This window comes from Lathamus discolor, chromosome Z (assembly GCF_037157495.1).
Source record: "Lathamus discolor isolate bLatDis1 chromosome Z, bLatDis1.hap1, whole genome shotgun sequence".
Classification (NCBI taxonomy): Eukaryota; Metazoa; Chordata; class Aves; order Psittaciformes; family Psittacidae; genus Lathamus; species Lathamus discolor.
Genome location: NC_088909.1, coordinates 85,423,233 through 85,441,240, shown reverse-complemented (window position 1 = coordinate 85,441,240; position 18,008 = coordinate 85,423,233). Strand labels below are relative to the sequence as shown.

The window sequence follows — 18,008 nt, the reverse complement described above, 5'->3', positions numbered from 1 at the left end:
TTGATTTCTGAATACAAATTTATGGAGCACTTTACTAGGCATAATTCTAAGTTATTGAGGGATCACAGCTCCCCAAACGATTTTTGTTATCTTGAAACACTAAAGCTGGAAAAAAAACCCCCGCGATAACCTCCACCAGTATTTAAGGCTTCCTGATCATTCATTTGACATTAGACATATGGCTATCTGCAGTAGTTCAAGAACAACACAAGGCTCCTTCTAGCAGGCAGACTCTCTACTAAAGCATTTGCCACAGACATACCAAAAGACTTCTTATACTGGAGAAGGCAAAGAAAGGAACAGAAGCTTTTATTTCGCAGGGCCAATTCCCTTCAATTTCCTGCCACCAGAGATTTTTTCCCATGGAAAGCAAGACATGATCAAGGAGGAGGAGGGATTTTTTGGCACCACAACAGGCAAGCTCAATACACAAGACATAACAGAGGATGGAGAGAACAAAATCCTCTTGCAGCGACAGAAAACAATTTTTAAAGTCAGGATTGAGGGAGAAAAAGAGATACATGAAAAATACTGTAAATGCTGGAATGAAAGCTTTTCACCAGAGTATTTGAATTAAACATTAGCCAATTCACATTTCGCAGTCCCAGATGTGTACTGTCCTGGCCATGCAGTAGGTAAGGCAAGGCAGTGCTCCAGTCCACTAGTAAGAAATTATGCATATTCTGCTTATTCCCTCCTTGTACTTTTCTGTTTCCTCCACCCAAGCTTGTCCCTACATCCCTAATATTAGCACACTGAAAAGTGTTTAACAGAGGCATGCTGTAAGAGCTGAAAACACACACACAAAAAAGCCAAGCCCCTCTTGCACAAAAACTCCTGACTGACATTTTGGTGGCCATAGGCAGCCCCAGTGAAAGCTGAGCCCGTCACAACAGGCTCTAGGAAGCATACCATTTATGTCTGCCTGTGCCTGGAGGATAAGTAGTGAACCTGAAGCATTTGCGATCACACTTCAGTGCTGTAGTTTCAAGAAAAAGATGTTTGAATTTTAGATGGTCAAGGTGACTTCAAACCTTATTATTATATGACAGCATATAACTATTTTGTCCTTGTGTGAAAGAGGCCAATGAATTCCATGTCAATAAATTCAGAGGTCAATAAATTCAGTAAATTCACCCTTTTATTCCTAGTAAAGTTTGTACTTTCACTCCAGGAGTGACTGCTCAGGGCAGTTAAGCTCCATGGCCACTCCTAGGTTAGCAGTTCAGATGCTACTACTTCACCAATGTATCACCATCCAACCCCTGTAACCGGAGCAGGTCCAAGCTGACGACGCTCTGAGCCATGCTTGCTGCTACCTGAGCTGCCCTTACTGCAGTGGGCAGGAGCTTACACAACTGCAGCTGGAAACTATGTGGACAGGATTACATGAACAGATACCAGAAAAACACTGCTCAAAGCTGAAGAGACAGAAGGAATCATTTTCTGAGCCTCCACTTCCAATATCAACTCATAGGTATCTAATGCAGTAGTTTTTTTATGTGTGCAGAAGAAAGATGCCAACTTTAATTATGTGAATTGGAGATCATTCAATATGCTAAGAAAAAGGCTTTACAGCACAAAACACTTATTACAAGTGTTCTGTTATTAAGATATTTAGTACCTACAGGTCTGTCATTATACTGGCAGAAATTTAAGGCTCTGATCAAAACAGCTTTTTATGTCAAAAATCACAGTCACAAGCAGCTAGCACATATCCCACAATACAACCAGATGGCCTGAACCTATTTCTATGGCTCCAGTTGAAGTAATTCAGTCCATTCCCTGATTATTTGCTTCAAGAAAGGGCTCTGGACAAAGGCAGACACAGCAAGAACTCAGAAACCTGCCACAGCTGTGAACTTGGAGGGCAGATTCACATGAGATAGTAGATTAACAGAAAACTCAATTATAATGTTCTTCAATACGGCATTTTCCAAACTTTCCAACATTGCACTACTGTCTCCCTCCTTTAAAAATTACTGTCTCTCTCCTAATATAGTTATTACATTACCCAAAGCAATCAGGCTCAGATTTTCATACAGAACTACACGCATCCTCTGGCCAGCAGACAGATATTATCCAATGCTTACAAATTGTGAGTCATACAGGATCTTCAAGGCCACTGTTTTGGACCAGATCTCACTGCCCAAACACTGCAGAAACATGGAAATTAAGCACACACCATTAGTGTGGGAGTGTTGACAACATAACTACAGAAAACTAAAGATGTCTGTTAAACTAATCTTTCTCTTGAGCTTTCTCAGAGAGTCGCACTCTTGTGTGTTCACTTTCCTGAGTCCTCCTCCCCCTGTTTCCTTGAAAAATGGCTTCTTTCACTGTCATGTATCTATTACCACAAGTCCAACCACATCCACTTACAGACTCTCAGCACTATTACAATGTATGGACCTTAGGACTATCATACCAAGGAGACAAGGATGCAACAGCAACCACAGCCGTTGCTTCTGGAGCCAACTGTCAAAACTGCTCAATTTCACAGTCTGTCAAGAAGGCAATAGGACTCCATGGATGTGGAGATACTTGAATTCCCACAAAGCTTAGAAAGTCTCATTTAGCTACACAGACGCAAGACAGCTTTTGCATTCCGCAGGTAACTACCTGCACTGCCAGAACATTTAACAATTCATTTTTTGGCTTATAGGTAAATACAGGCTTTACTCCACTTTTAAATTTCAGGCTTTCTACAGTACCATCAAGTGAGACTTTAGTAGTGACAAGACATTAAAATACATTAAGTATTTCTAACATCTTATTGCGTTATGATAACACACATTCATCTTTTTTAGTAGGGTCCCTTACCCTTGTGCAGAAAAATAACACTGCTCGTTTTACCTGAACTTCAGTATAATTATTCTGTATGTCTGGAAGAATAAGGAGACAGAGTAATGGAGTTGAAGGAAGTATATGAAAATCCAACTCCATACAATTTTGGTTATCTTCAAGTGTTGCCCTCTACAATTACAAACATGAAATGCAATTAATCAGCCTATTGCCTAACAGCTTCCACCTTCCACCTACATTGCATTTCCAGTCTCACTGTCTCCAGCAATACTTCACATAAATTGTTAAAACTGTAACTGTTTATCTTTGCAGACTTTGCAAGGGGGTCACCTCAAAGCACAACAGGTTTCCCCAAGATTCAGGTTCTCAGGGAACACCTTTTAAACTCTAGCTGCTTTTTATGGACTTTACAGTTGACCTTAAATTTCTTTGTTAATATAAACCCTCAGTCTATGTTACTGAAAAAGTTACAAGCCTGAGAAAGCACTCAGACTGATGGATGCTGAAGAACCAGTGAACACCAATTACAAGTTGTTTCTTTCCCTTACAGGCCATGTTATCTCTAGTTGCCTAGTCTAAAAGCCATTAACACAGCCAAGCTTGAAGGCAGCTTGAAAAAGGCTACACTGGGAAGCAGTCAGTCTGGTTGGAAGGTCTGCTTAATTTACACATGGTTACAGAAAGAACGACGTATTTCACGTGGGCTTTAAAAAACGCGATGTTTTGGAATGGCTGGTTGATCAGATTAACACATCACTGGAGGCTTGAGGCACTCAAATGAATACTGCACATTCCATCAGGAATTTCCAACAGGCTTTCCTTCTCCAGAGGCTAATTCATGAGGAAACAAATAGCAAAGCATGAAAGGTTCCTCTGTCAGCTGTATACACTCACTGCTTTCTTAAATAAAGAACTTATGATTAGAATTCCATGTATTTTGACACATTTTCCATTTGCTCCATTCATTTCACTGGAATTACTTTAACCTGTTTGCTTTTTATTAACAATAAACGTTAACAATACTCAATAAAAGAGCAAAATTTTACCATATGGATTCTATTTCCTTATTTTTTACCTAGTGCGACCTCAGTTCAACTTAAAAGCAGAATGTAAATGAAATAATGAAAAAGACATTTTAATGTTGCCAGGCTAGTAAAACACACTACACAGCTATGAAAGACAAACATTAGCATCTACAGCACTCCTCAGTATCAAGTCTGTAATGGGATTTAGTCAGAAGAAAAGTGCTAGGTAACTTGTCTACAAATGCCATCAAATTTATTTCTAGCATTAAAAAATTTACATTTCATTTTTCTCTAGAAAGAATTGCAGCTATATGAGTAGGTCAAATGCATACTCACACCTACATAAGAAGAGAAGTAACTTCTGGAAGGTAAAATATTTTGAAGGGTATCAAAAAAGATGAAAAGCACATCTGAAAGGCATTCATGCTTTTCAAGGAGCTGGACAGAGAGGCACAAATTAACAGGAAAAGGAGACGTGCCTGCAGCCTTCTGTTGAACCCCAAAGGCACTTTCATTATATGTAGTCACACCACCACCACCTGTAAACACAACCGCACCCATAAACATTTGTGGACCAAGTACAGAAAGCCACTGCAGAAATGGAGTGGAAGAACAGGAAAGAGGGCTGGAGATGATCAGGAGGAAGGGCAGGGCAAAGACTGAACTCACCACAGTGGCAGCACAAAACCCAGACTCAGGTTCATCCGCCCCTCATCTGCTTGCACATATTGATGTTGACCCAGGGCTCTATTGCACTCCTACAGATGCCAGTTTAGATGCTCTGCTTTGCAAACAGCAGCTAAGATCACCCTAACTGTTAGAGACTTGTTCAACACAGAGAACCAAAGTAAGGTATGAGGCTTACTGTGGCAAAGGGGGACCATAGGAACTCAAGAAGCTAAGCATGTCTAAAAAGAACTACTGAAGTTTCATCAAAAGGCGAACTCATTGAAGTCCACAGGGAAGAACATAACACTTTGGTCACTGTTATTCTCTGGTAGAAATTCAGATGACTGACTGCCATTTAGACAGTAATCTATTAAGCTATTGTCCTGCAAATGTCCCTCATCCAGAGGGACCTTGACATGCTTGTGAGGTGGGCTGATGCCAACCTTATGAAGTTCAACCACGACAAGTGCAGGGTCCTACACCTGGGTCGGAGCAATCCCAGGCACGGCTACAGACTGGGCAAAGAAGAGATTCAGAGCGGCCCTGCAGAGAAGGACTTGGGGATGCTGGTCGATGAGAAAATGAACATGAGCCGGCTGCACTGTGCGCTTGCAGCCCAGAAAGCCAACCGTATCCTGGGCTGCATCAAAAGGAGCGTGACCAGCAGGTCGAAGGAGGTGATCCTGCCCCTCTACTCTGCTCTTGTGAGACCTCACCTGGAGTATTGTGTGCAGTTCTGGTGTCCTCAACACAAAAAGGACATGGAACTGCTGGAACAAATCCAGAGGAGGGCCACGAGTTTGATCAGGGGTCTGGAGCACCTCCTGTATGAAGACAGGCTGAGGAAGTTGGGGCTTTTCAGCCTGGAGAAGAGAAGGCTGCATGGAGACTTCATAGCAGCCTTCCAGTACCTGAAGGGGGCCTATAAGGATGCTGGGGAGGGACTCTTCTTCAGGGACTGTAGTGACAGGACAAGGGGTAATGGGTTAAAGCTTAAACAGGGGAAGTTTAGATTGGATATAAGGAGGAAATTCTTTCCTGTTAGGGTGGTGAGGCACTGGAATGGGTTGCCCAGGGAGGTTGTGAGTGCTCCATCCCTGGCAGTGTTCAAGGCCAGGTTGGATGAAGCCTTGTGTTGGATGGATTAGTGAGAGGTATCCCTGTCCATGGCAGGGGGGTTGGAACTAGATGATCTTGAGGTCCTTTCCAACCCTAACCATTCTATGATTCTATAATTCTATGAAATGCTGCACATGATTTTTGGCTAAACCAGAACTTTGTCCAATTTCTGTTTCAATCTTGAAAGCATCAAAAAACTCTCACCTGCTTTACAGTCTGAGATCAGAATAGTAAACTTCTACTACCTGGAGGCTGGTTAGGGAAGGGCTACTCTTTGCTGCGAAAAAGGAGGAAGACAAGAACAACAGTGACAGGGTGAGTGAGAGAGGAAGGGCACATCCCCTCACACCTCCTGAAGAAAAGTCTAGCATTATACTCTTTTTACGGGGGAAGAGTTACTGAATGGATTCAATATTCAGATCATTGGAAGGCTGACATCAAAAAACTTCCTACCAGCAAACTCACAGTATGAGTTGGAAGAAATCAGCTGGAAGAAATATGGTAAGACGTAGCTTAAAGAATAAGAGAACGACAAGCAGGAACACCGGAGTGAAAGACAAAGAGAACCTGAGGAGAAAGCTGTGTCTGAGTGTCAATGGATAACTCAGACAAGAGCTACATGAATCATAGGGTCTGAACCATTAGACTTAGAAGCACTGAAACACCTGTCTAGAAAAAGCCGTAAGCAAGAGCATCATGTAAGCACTGGGTAGATTTGAAATCGCCTTGAGAAACACTGCAGTGTAGAAACCCTCAGCCCTGACACCTGGTCTCAATTCTTCCTTTGGCAATGTATTATCTCCTGGTCCTTCCATAGCTGGTCTGTTGCAGAGTCCTCCTTCTACCAAGGTCTGAACAAGTCATCTGCTTTACTTTCTTTACACTTGGGAAGGAGCTGCAGAAATCACCTGAAATTTTGAAGCACATTTTTCCTTGAAGATGAGCACAAGCACGTGTTTAAAAAAGAAAAGCATGCATGTCATGAGGTTTGCAGCCTTAAACTTGGAGAACACATTTCCTTCTAGCTGCCTTGCTTTTTGTTCCTTAGTAATTATTACAGTCAATATCTTTGAAGTCCGTAATTCAGATTCTTTGATCTACAGACACAATGGCTTTTTATTAATCCTTGTGAGGATAAAGAAAAAAACAAACATTGGGGATAACACATCTGAAAATTTAGTTTGCACTTACAGACCCATAAAATAAGATTGAACAATTTTAATACAAAAAATTGTTTGAAATTCACTGGAATATAAAAATAATGATGTATCATGCATAACATTAACATACAGATTGGGTAAGCTTAGGTGATAAACAGGACCTTTGGGCACCCAGAGGCAGAGACTGAATAGAGCCATGGTGGTTCCTGCCCTCTATCCAGCATTCCCAGCTCCACTGAAAGGCAGCTGAGCTTCTTGTGAAGCAACGCCTAAAAGCACTGAAGTCAGAAATGGTTTCTGCAGCTGAGATGGGCCAGCACTAGCAGGAACAAAAAAAAAAAAAAGAAAAAAAAAGAAAAAAAAATGACAGAGATGCAACATCAGGCTCACAAGCTAGGATCCCATCCTAAAACCTCTTAGCCTTGCCAACTGTGTTGGTCGACACAGGTATAGAAAGGCACAGAAATTGCGCCTTCTTTGTTCTTGCTTCATCGATAAGATGACACATTTTCACAGGAGGAAGGCTGACTCAGTGTATCCATGCAGTTAACCAATTTAGAGGTGGTCTCATGTCAGCAATAGCCTCACCACTTGAAGCCTGCTTGGCTGCCTCCATTTTGCAGTGGGCAAGCAAGTGCTTGCAGTTATTGGAGCTGATGCTACTGGCTGCACGGTAACCTTCTCCCAGTACTCTCTGCTAGGTCACTTCAGGAGAGCGCCACACAGGCATGTAAACATTGCTTGTGGGGCAATTGCCCATACTATTTCTGGACAACTCCTGCTCTTATTTTTCATTTACATACATGCCCAGTAATAGGAGTTATTTTTTCATTCATCATCAGGAGTTAGAACCACAGGAAAAAACAAAACCACAAAAGGTTAAGTTTCTAATCATTGGCAAGGTTTGGAAAGAGCAGAAAAACCACCACCTTTTCACTCAGTACATCCAGGACCTAAACATGGAAGCTGGAGGCTGCTCCAAGTGACAATGACAGATCAACTGTTGCACCTATTGTTGCAAAATAAGATACAGCGTGAGCCAGCTGTTCCTTCTAACTTATCAAAAAACCAAGTACTTCCATTTCCAGAACAAGTCACTGACAACTGCACTCACAAGATAAGTTTTCACCCAGGTCATACGCTCACAAGTGTAACGACATTCATTCTCCTAAATTCATATTTCCTCTGTCACAAAATCTTGCCAATCTCTCATCTTGAAGATCTGCTTTCTTTGGGTTACTTGCTTATGTCCACTCTTTAGCCTGCTCCAAAAATCAAAGTTTGGTTTAATGCAGCATGTACTGACCACAGGACAGCCTCCTTGATGCTTTGAATCCATTTCCACTAGGAAACCTCTTCAATGACAACACTGAATATCAACTATCAAAAACATTGTGTAAACACCTCAAAACAAGAATTCTGCTTGGAATAGAATTAGAATTACCAAAACCACCAAGCTAAAGGAAGCATAACTAGCTTTCAATCACTGTTACGGCAACCATAGTATGAGCAACATGCATCAAATTAAGCTACACGTCTGCAAGTTTTGAAGTCTACTGAACAAGGAAAGTCGCATGCATTGACTCTTGTAGTCTTCTGTGCAGCTGCAGTCCATTTCCTTTGTTGAAGTAGTACTTCAAAAATCAAGACTTTTGCTAGGACTTATAATGGTTCTTCTTCCAAGCTTTACCCTGGTTTCCAGCTCACACACTATGGTCAGCCTCCTTATTACAAGGCATTTACAGCTGCTACAGGGAGCAGAGCACTCAAAAAATGGCAACTCCATCAGCAGTATCTTACCCATGTAAATCTCTGCCATTCCTTATCTATATAGGAAATACTTCTATAGAGACCCAGTGTCACAACAAGCCTTGTTCATCAGTGGTATTTCTACTTCTCCTGGCATGCACACTAAAGGCTGTCGAAAGCGAGCTCAGGTGAAATACTTCTACATAATTGGTAACAGTTTTCATGCAAATGGTCAGCCTCCAAGAAAGTCTATAACTTGAGGATATTAAGTTATAATAACTTGATCAAATGCAAATTTGCATCTCAAATGTGACCAAGAAGATAGCGCAGACCAATTCTGCTACTGCTATAAGAGCACAGAAGTCTTGACTGCTCATTTTTTGGTCCTTCTGGGGAGTTTAAGATAGGCCTGTCAATGGGGACATTTGCAGCCTGCACTGAAGCAGCCTACCACTCAGCACCCTGCTACCACAGTTTTAAAGAAAAAGGGTACAGATGAATGTTACAGAACTCCACCTCTATTTTTATCAGAAGCCTCTGTAAGCATTTATGGAACTACTTAATTTTAAGTGGAAAAAAAAAAAAAGGAAACTACTGAGTGGTTTTGCCATAGTTCAATGTTAGAGGAAACATCAGCCCTTATTTTGCCCGTTACTACCCACAATGCTAAGAAACTTGATTCATTTTGTTCTGAAATAACTCACAACTGTGAAATCTTCAGCAAAACCATGTGGTCTTGCTTCTCATGATCTGTATGAAAATAGAAACTGGAGCTTGCTTCACACGTGATAAAAGCTATTTACTGGAGCATTCTAACACAACTTTTAAATATCATTACCATTGTCAAAGGTGACATAAATTCAAAGCAGCAGTCAATTACATCCAATCCTTCTAGGCAGGCTGTCTAGCTACCTTCAGCAGCCAGCTGCCATGCGATTTCGAATGTCAAACCAAGGCTGGTTCATCTTCCAGCATCTACTAAATCACAATGAAGAAATTTATGCTATGGTCTGAAAAGCATTATTCAAAACAACTTCTGAGCTCAGATGTAGTGAAATCATATTTACTATGTGCCTGGTTTTGTGAAAACAGCTGGTAATTTTTTCTTGGTAAAAATTCTGCCACAGATTGATCTAAATGTAATCCCTGCTTTCCCCTGGACTCTTCAGTTTTCCTTTTCAGTTACACCACCACATATCCATGCTGATATTTCAATGCATTAGTTGTTCTGCTAGACTGTATTGAGAACATATGGAATTTAAGACTTGTTTACCACTGAACAGGGGCCAGACAGTTATTGCTTGGGTAAATCAGTTGGGCATGAAGAACTAAAAATCCCAGAAATAAGCAACACATACCACAAGTGACATCTCACCCCTACATTTTTGGGGGCCTGCAAGTCAAGAGTAATTTTAGCAGCAGAAGAGGGTTGGAAAAACCTCTTGAATCTTATTTTATGTACAAAAAGCATTTACTTTCCTTTCTTGTTCAAGCAATCTAGTATTTAGACAAGTATTTCTTACAAGTTTCTTACCACTGCTGCATTGCCTGTCAAACACTGCCATGCCTTTACTGACACTTAGGGATTGAAGCTACAGCATTAGAGACTAAATTCCCTCAAAAACATTTCTGTAACTCAAAACTCCCTGAGCAGCAGGAGAGCTGAGAGCAGCCCCAGTCCTGGCAGGCAGGCAGGGCACCAGCAGCACCACAGTAGAGGCACCCAAGGGGAGCCCCACTGCTTCTCATGTGCCCCACTCCTGGCAGGCAGGCAGGGCACCAGCAGCACCACAGTAGAGGCACCCAAGGGGAGCCCCCTGCTTCTTCTCATGTGCCCCACTCCACTTGTGGGCTTCCTGCACATTTTGTTGCCCCACTGCACATACACTTTCCAAATCTCTATGAGCAGCAGTAACACAACTTAAATCAATTCGACCTGCCATTCTCCCTACCGCTTGTACTCTTCCCTGCTCCAGCTACTACATCGTGTTGGCAGACCTGCCTGTGGGTTTGTGCTGTGAGCCAGGCTGGAGATCTAATCCAGCCAAAAATAATCCCATAGAAGGAGTCGAGGTTGCTTCTTCCACCAGCAGAGCTGGCTGAAAACATACACCACAGCTTCAGGGTGAGGTTCCAGAGCAATTTAAACACATTTATATTCTGGCTGCCACAGTCCCACCTGGCCAGAAAGTCCCCCCAGCCTCAGGCCAGCAAGGAGATCTGCAGCCAGCCCCTGCAGAGGCCTGAAGTGACTGCTAATCCAGCAATGCAAATCAGCTCTACAAAGAGAGATTAGCCTCTTTACACATTAGGTCTCTGTGCCATTGTAGAAGCACTGGCGAGAGCAAAGACCACAGCAGCCTGACAGAGCAGCTGAAGGCACCTTGGCAAGTTGAGACTGCTGAAACCTCACCAGTTGCAACAGTCTGCAGCAAGGCAGGAGCTGGCATCACAGTGTTATTAACACCAGTTAAAACCAGCAACTTCTCTCATGAGAGATAATAACCCTAGATACAGGATCGTGGTTTTGGAAAAGCAAACTAGTGTCCTTGTTTAAGCTTTTTATTTTGTTTCTAATAATTTCAACGAGACTGTTAAACGTATATCCCCTGTACTTACCTATGATTGCCAAGAACAACTTTGAAACATAGATGCTACAACCCTGCGAAAGTGTGGTTGCTTCAATGAAGCACATTTCTGTATAGAGTTTGGGCATTTCCCATTCTGACTGCCCTTATATTCATCTGTGCTGTACTTCCAGAAGCTGTGAGGCTCTGATCCTGCAAATGTAACCAGTGTACTGGGCAGCTTTACAAATCAAGCACAATGCAGGAGATACCCTTAATTTTCAGCTGGAATAGAAAGTAGAGGGTGGATAGCATGCATGATTACATATTTCCCTTCAGACTTTAGAGTCTGGTAAAAATCTGTTTGTTTAAATACCTTGCTACGTGCCACAAAAGCTTCAACTGCACTTTGAAAGAAGCAGGTCAGAGTCCACAGGGGACGACTTGCAGAGACCACATCCTTCATCACCCACTTCAGCTGAAGCCACAGACTACTTTGCCTGATACACCCAACCCAGGAGAAGCACCTGGGGTGAGGACAGTAGCTTCTGCCAGTTCAGGCAGGCACCGCATCTTGAGGCAGCGGGTCCTCAGGGTCTGGAAGCAGTTTGCCAGCAGTTATGAGTCAGAGCGCCAAGGTGCTCCTTGAATCTGACTCCTGAAGAATTTATACATGGCCAACCTTTTAACTTGGGCAATAAGTGATACCTAAGAACTGACATAATTCCTCCAGGTAAGTTTTTCTTGCTAGTGCATGCTCATTTGAATGAAATAGTAATTTAACACTGAAATTGGCCACCAGCACAGGTTCTTAACAGCTATTTGCTTACGTGTATTAGAAGGTATTTAGGAGCCATGCAGAGCTTGTATGAACACCACCTGGTTCAGTATATCCCTTGATGAGTAGCAAGGAAGTTTAAACCAAAGCACCCCAGTTCTATGCTCAAGACATCCATGCAAGGACCATGGCCCCATCTCCTCTCCCTTCCCAGCCACATGTACCACCCTGACGCCCTACCAAGGCCCTTGGTCACTACAGAGAACCCTGCAGGCGCTGCCTGCCCCACCAGCCTATCACCACCACGAACCCGGCTGGTGTTCCAGCAACTGGCAAAACACAACTGGAGCAGTGCTGGGGCAAGGTGCTGGTCACCATCACAAACCTGTCCCTGTTCCAGGGGCTCAGCAGCCCCCATTTCTCCCCAGCTGTGAAGATAAGGCAGTATGTATCCTGCAGACAGCCCTTTTTGAAGCCCAGCTGGCACCAGTCTGAAGAGGATGCCACTGTTTTCTAATGGGGAACACTGAGGTGCAGGAAGCATTGACCCGCAAATGAGCTATGCAGGGCACAGCTCTCACCCCAGCCCACCTCATCAAGGATCAGCAAAAAGGTGCCTGCAGCCAGCACCCCTCTCTTCCCCAGAATGCAAGCATTTGGTCTCAGCCCTCCCTGATCATGCTTCCCAGAACTGATGAGCATAGCTTTGGCCCTGCCCAGGACTTGTGCTTTCATTCTACAACCTGTGGCACTACAAGGACACCTGTTCCAGAAAAAAACCCACCGAAACAGCCTGAACAAGAGAAGCAAACAGCAGGTTAATAATTTCCTGCAAGGAGCAGAGCACAGGAGAGCACACTCGCTTATCATCTCACTGAAATATGACCCATGGGTCCTGCCTATCACTGCCAAGCTCTTTTTTCCACCTTACATGTAAGATCATTCCTAGTAAATCATAGTCAGCTCAAATCAGCAATAGTATCAAGCAAATCCTGAGCTAGAACTAGGTAACTGAAACACTGCTTAACGGAAGAGGAGAGCTGCAAATCTGCTTACTTCCTATTCCCTGCCTCAAGTATTGGATTTGACCAAGCACACTCGTGTATGCTATAAATCCTGTTTCCAAACCAATATTAGTATTTCCTGTTTCAACAGCATTCAAGTAGCTTTAAGCATGCTGTAACATAGCTCCATCCTTTCTTTACCAAGAGACTTCAGGGGAGATGAGTCTGCTTCGTACAAAAAGCACACAGAGAACCACTCCTACCAAATAAATTATGTGTACTTGGTTAAACAAAGCAGTTAAACTTTTCAAGTTCTCATTCAGCAGTTTAATTATTAGCAATCTACAAAAGAGTGGAAGAGATAAACAGTGTATTTGGTTGCCAAATTACACCCATCAATAAAAAAGGAGAAGTGTTCTCATAAGCCACAAGTGCTACAAGAAAGTATACACCCAAAAGAATATATATGCATAGGATACAGCTAAGGTTTTGGGTGAGGGGTTTGGTTTTGAGGTTTTTGCCTTTTTCTTTTTTTTTATTGTTGTTGTTGTTGTGTCCCTTTTTTTTTTCTTTTCTCTTCTCTTTTTCTTTAAAAAACCCATTTGTTTTTGGTTAGAAAAATCCTATTGAACATTTACCAAAAGATCTTTCCCCAGCTCTATTAAAATATAACCATTTGTTTCCCTGAGCTTCATAGACCTGCAGAGAAATTTATAGTTTCTGAAGTTAAATGCTTTTTAAAAGCTACTAGTTTGCAAGCTTTCACATCCTGATGAAGAAAGAAGCTAGGTGCAGTTTCATAAAAAGGTGTAGGCTCTGTTTCACTTTAGATTTGCCCTGCTTGTAGAGACAGGTAGTTTTCCCTCCTGAAGCTTCATGATGTTTTTTTGTCTCATCTCCTACACTTTAGTGCCAAACAGAAGCAGTCGTGGGAGCCAGGACCAGAAGTACAAGCAACGCCCTTACATGGATAGCAAAGTCAAGCTTCCCCCGTGTTTACCCATCTATACCCAGTGAAGCTGGCTTTCCAGCTTCAGCAGGAGAAATGGAGTTTTCTACAGCTGCTTGTCTCCATTAGACGAGTTTGGTGGTGCTGGAGCACCTAGTTTCTCTCCCACTCGATATACAGTGACCTGGGATGTATGTTAACTCAGTTACTCTGAACATGGAAATGCCTGAAACCCTTTGCAAATCCAGCCACTCATGGTCTTACTCTCTGTAGGTTTATTACATTCCTGGAAGTGTGGTGAAACCATTCAGACATTTAAAACTTAAATTTTTGTTTCTGCACACAGGTTTCAGTGAGAACTAGCTATAAAAGACCAAAGAGTATTAAGAAAAAGGCATTCTCGCACACTGTTTCCTGAATTGCTATCTTCCTATGTACAAAACTTCACATTTAATATGTGAGGCACATTTAAGATTTATACTTTTTCACTTTATAATCAACAGCACCAAGCACTTTGATTGTAAAAATGGCTCATACCTCAAGTTGTATTACAAGTCCCAGTTCTCTGCAGTTATGTGAACCTCTGCATCTGATTGTGCTGGGATTGAGAAATAAACCAGGCAACAGCTGTAGCCAGACTGGAAAGCAGCTATGTAAATTCAGTTGTAGTGTGCCTGTTAACACAGTTTCTGTGCATTTAGCTGCTTCCCTATACTTGCATGATCTCACTTGGGTTGGTGCTGGACATGATCTGGAAGACTCAGGGAAGCACCAACAGAAATCTCTTTTAAGCTATTGACAGCATGAAGAGCTGGAGGCATCTTCCATTGCAGAGTCCAAAAAGCCGTAATACTTTGGCTCTAACAGGGTAAGAGAAGGCTCAAAGGCTTTGCTTTGAGCTCCTGTTTGTCCCATGAACAATGTTCATCCTGAGCTAGCACCCACCCATGAAAGGATACTTTTGTTTGATTTCATTCAGCTGTTTCCTGACTTTAAAATTATCAGCTCTAAGAATTTTTTTCTAGGTGTGCACATTTGAGTTACTACACCAGCAAAATTTGTAATGTGAAATAAGTTTATAGGTTAGGGATATGTCTTCCCAGTTACTTACTTTGGGCCATGGTGTTTTATGCTCACTTTTTTTCCCTACTAGTACTCACCAGGCTGTAAAACATAGCCTGTATGTCTTGTATGTCTTCCTCTCCATTTATCAAAATGAAATACTACTGATAACCATGCACTAGTCCATACAGTTTCTACCACAGAATTATCATAGTAAAATGCTAACCTTCTTCAGAGCAATATAAACTCTGACAGGAGTCTGAAGTCAAAGTCAAAAGTCCAAGTTAAATGTTTAAAACAATACTAGGTCACTAAAGCAAGGAATCTTACCAATTTAACAGCCTAACTTGAACAACTTATTAACTCTTGTAGGAAATCCAGCATAGATGTGGTGTTCAACATGGGGAAGTGATTGCTAGTGATCCAAAGTGTGGTGTTAGTCATACAGGGAACCTACAATTTCCAATTGACTTCATAAGAGCTCAGAGTTTTCTAATTAGGGAGACTTTACACTTTTTTTTTTTTTTTTTCCATTTTAAGATGCAGCTTCTCTCCTTGTCCTAAATGGCAGGCAAATACAGTCTAGATAAGGCATGCTTATGAGATCACTACAGACAAGGCTATGGTTTGTTCTTTGATGGGTGGAGCTTTCCAAAAGTTCTTTGGGGGATTTTTTTTTTTTTTTTAATTTTCTTTTTTTTCGATAGGCATCAGACTGGTGCATTTGAGGAGCCTTTGCCCACTCTCTTGGGAGGAATGTTATCCCAAAGGCTCCTGCAGAGAAAAAGAAAAAAAAAAACCTAAAAAAAGAAGGTTCAGTGCTATACAATAGCCATACTTCTCACTCAGGGAGTGAGATTCAGTGCTGTATAACAGCCACTGGTGCCTAAGCACAGGCAGCATCAGTCAGAGGGGAAGTGGCATGAGAAAAGCCTAGAAGGACACTTTTGTCAGCTCCTGTCCCTGGGACAGGAGACCAAGCATCAAGAGAGTGGCTGCACCTTGACATACCAGCTCCTTGGCTGGTGTGTTGAGTTGTACAGTGGCTACAACTCAACACACCAGCTTCACCTCAACTCAACACCACAGCTCTGAATTATCATAACAAAACATACATACTAAGAGGGCAGACCATGTCATAGACCCATTGAGTAGTTTGGGTTGGAAGGGATCTTTAAGATCACCTTTCCAACACCCCTACCAGGGAACAGGGACACCTTAAAAAAGTCAAACAAACAAAATCCCCCCAAACCCCCACACCTTTCAAAACTATATTCATCATCCTTAAAATGGTAGTTCTTTCCCCCACAGTAAGTAAGGCCTGAGATTCTTAAGATACAAAGAATGTGCCCTTTGCTTCAAGTCAGTTCCTTGTCTTTGACCATATTGGATTTTGCGGCAGGCTAGCAAGTACCACATCTCCACTCATGTTCTGATATAAGCTAGACCAGATATGTACAGGAAAGCCCCTGTTGCTAGGGGCCTGGTGGGCACACCACGTACATTTAAGGAGTTTCTGCATGTCAGGCAAGTGGACAAAGTGCCAATATGGGGCTGGTGCACGACGCAGCACACTAGCTGAACACTGCCCTATCATGCAGGCAGTGGCACAGCAAGCTGAGGTGAGTGGGAGATTGGCTTCACAAGCAAAATACTCATTTTTGCTAACATACTGGCATGGACACCCAGCCTAAGTCTGTAGTAACCACTCCAAAATACATTATCAGTACCAACAACTGTGAACGCACTTTCCAAAGCATCTCATCCACCTGCTATGCAGTGCAAAACTGAAACAAAACCTACTGGCAGGTTCTACAGACTGCCCAAACTGGCAGGCATCAACAGGGGAAACTGCTCAGGAGAGCACAGCATTCCCCAAACTGAAGGTAAAGCTGCCAAACACTGCCTTGTCTGTCAGCCCTGGGTGAAAGTGAAGTGACCCAACCCCTAACACTGTCAAGGTGTTTTGCCCTTGTTTCAAAACAGAGGTTTCAGAACTGCTTTGAAACAAAGCTGCTACCCTAAGACTGTGAAGCTGCTCATCAGAATGCAGGATGCCAAGGTTGTTGTGAGCTTTGCAAATAATATGCGTGTTCACAATTTGCAATGCCTGAAATAGCAGAGCCACTTCTTCTAGGAATGGCACAGCCAGGGGCTTGCCCTGCTCTGGAACCGGGAGAAAGCACAGCCCAGGACAGGGTTCCATGGCAGCACAGGAGTGCTGAGAGCCGCAGGAGCCACAGTAACGTGGCTTCAGAGCTTTTCTTAAATGCAGGTTTGGGAAGTAAATACACCTCCTCTGAAAAGAGATCTGCACCTTTCTCGCCTCACCCTCGTTATTCAAGTTATGAAGTTCTAAGCCAAAGTTATAAAATCAGAAAGCAACATTTTGATTTTATGCTCGGAAATTCCAAAGTCATAATCCAAAGGTTACACAGTTACAACCCGAAGCTATAGTCAGAACTTACAAAGTTACAATCCAAAGAGATACCTGTATAACATCAAGTTACGAAGTTAAAACTCCCAAACTCCGGCTCTAAACTAAAGCTCCGAAGTTGCAGCGCGCAATTGCAGGCTATAATCCGTTCGGAGAGTTTCGGAACAAAACCCAGCCCCATGAAAACCTGTTCAAAACCCAGCCGGAGCCCACTGCGAGCTAACCTAAAACAAGCCGGAGCGCTGCAACAGAGTGGTGCTGGGCGGGTTTTATTTCCCTCCAAGTCCCTTTCAGAGTTAAGCCGAGAAAGCCGGCAAGAGAGCAGGACAGAAAGAAAGGCGGGAGGGGGAAATAAAAGAGGCCCGGGGCGCCCGCCGCTCCCCCCGACCCTACTCACAGCCATAGCGGGGCCGCTGCAGGGGCGCCAGCTCCTCATGGTGCATCCTGCCGCTGCCGGGAGGGATGGCGCCGGCCCCCGCCCGCCCTTCTTATGCGCTGCCTCGGCACCGCTGATTTGCTGCGCCCGCGGCCGCGACCGCCCCGCGCGGGGCCGGGGCCACCCGGGTCTGCTCCTCTGAGCGCGGGGGGGTGGGAAAGGGACAAAAACACGAGGAAAGGGAGAAGGAGAGAGAGCCACCCCCTCCCCTAAAAACAAGGGGGTAAAAGGGGGAAAAAAAGAGGAAA

At 43.2% G+C, this 18,008-nt stretch overlaps 1 protein-coding gene across 6 annotated transcripts in view; it reads right to left on the bottom strand.

Moving 5' to 3' along the window:
• Positions 1-18,008, bottom strand: part of IQGAP2 (IQ motif containing GTPase activating protein 2) — a 128,964-nt gene that overhangs the window by 110,489 nt on the left and 467 nt on the right. For 5 of the 6 annotated variants that reach the window (XM_065663995.1, XM_065663999.1, XM_065664001.1 and 2 more), the window contains exon 1: positions 17,722-17,820. The exons of the other annotated variant lie outside the window; for it this stretch is intronic. In XM_065663995.1, coding sequence (XP_065520067.1) covers positions 17,722-17,767 — 46 coding nt within the window. In that variant the 5' untranslated portion in view covers positions 17,768-17,820. Of the gene's footprint in view, positions 1-17,721; positions 17,821-18,008 lie in introns of those variants that run through there. 6 annotated transcript variants of the gene reach the window in all.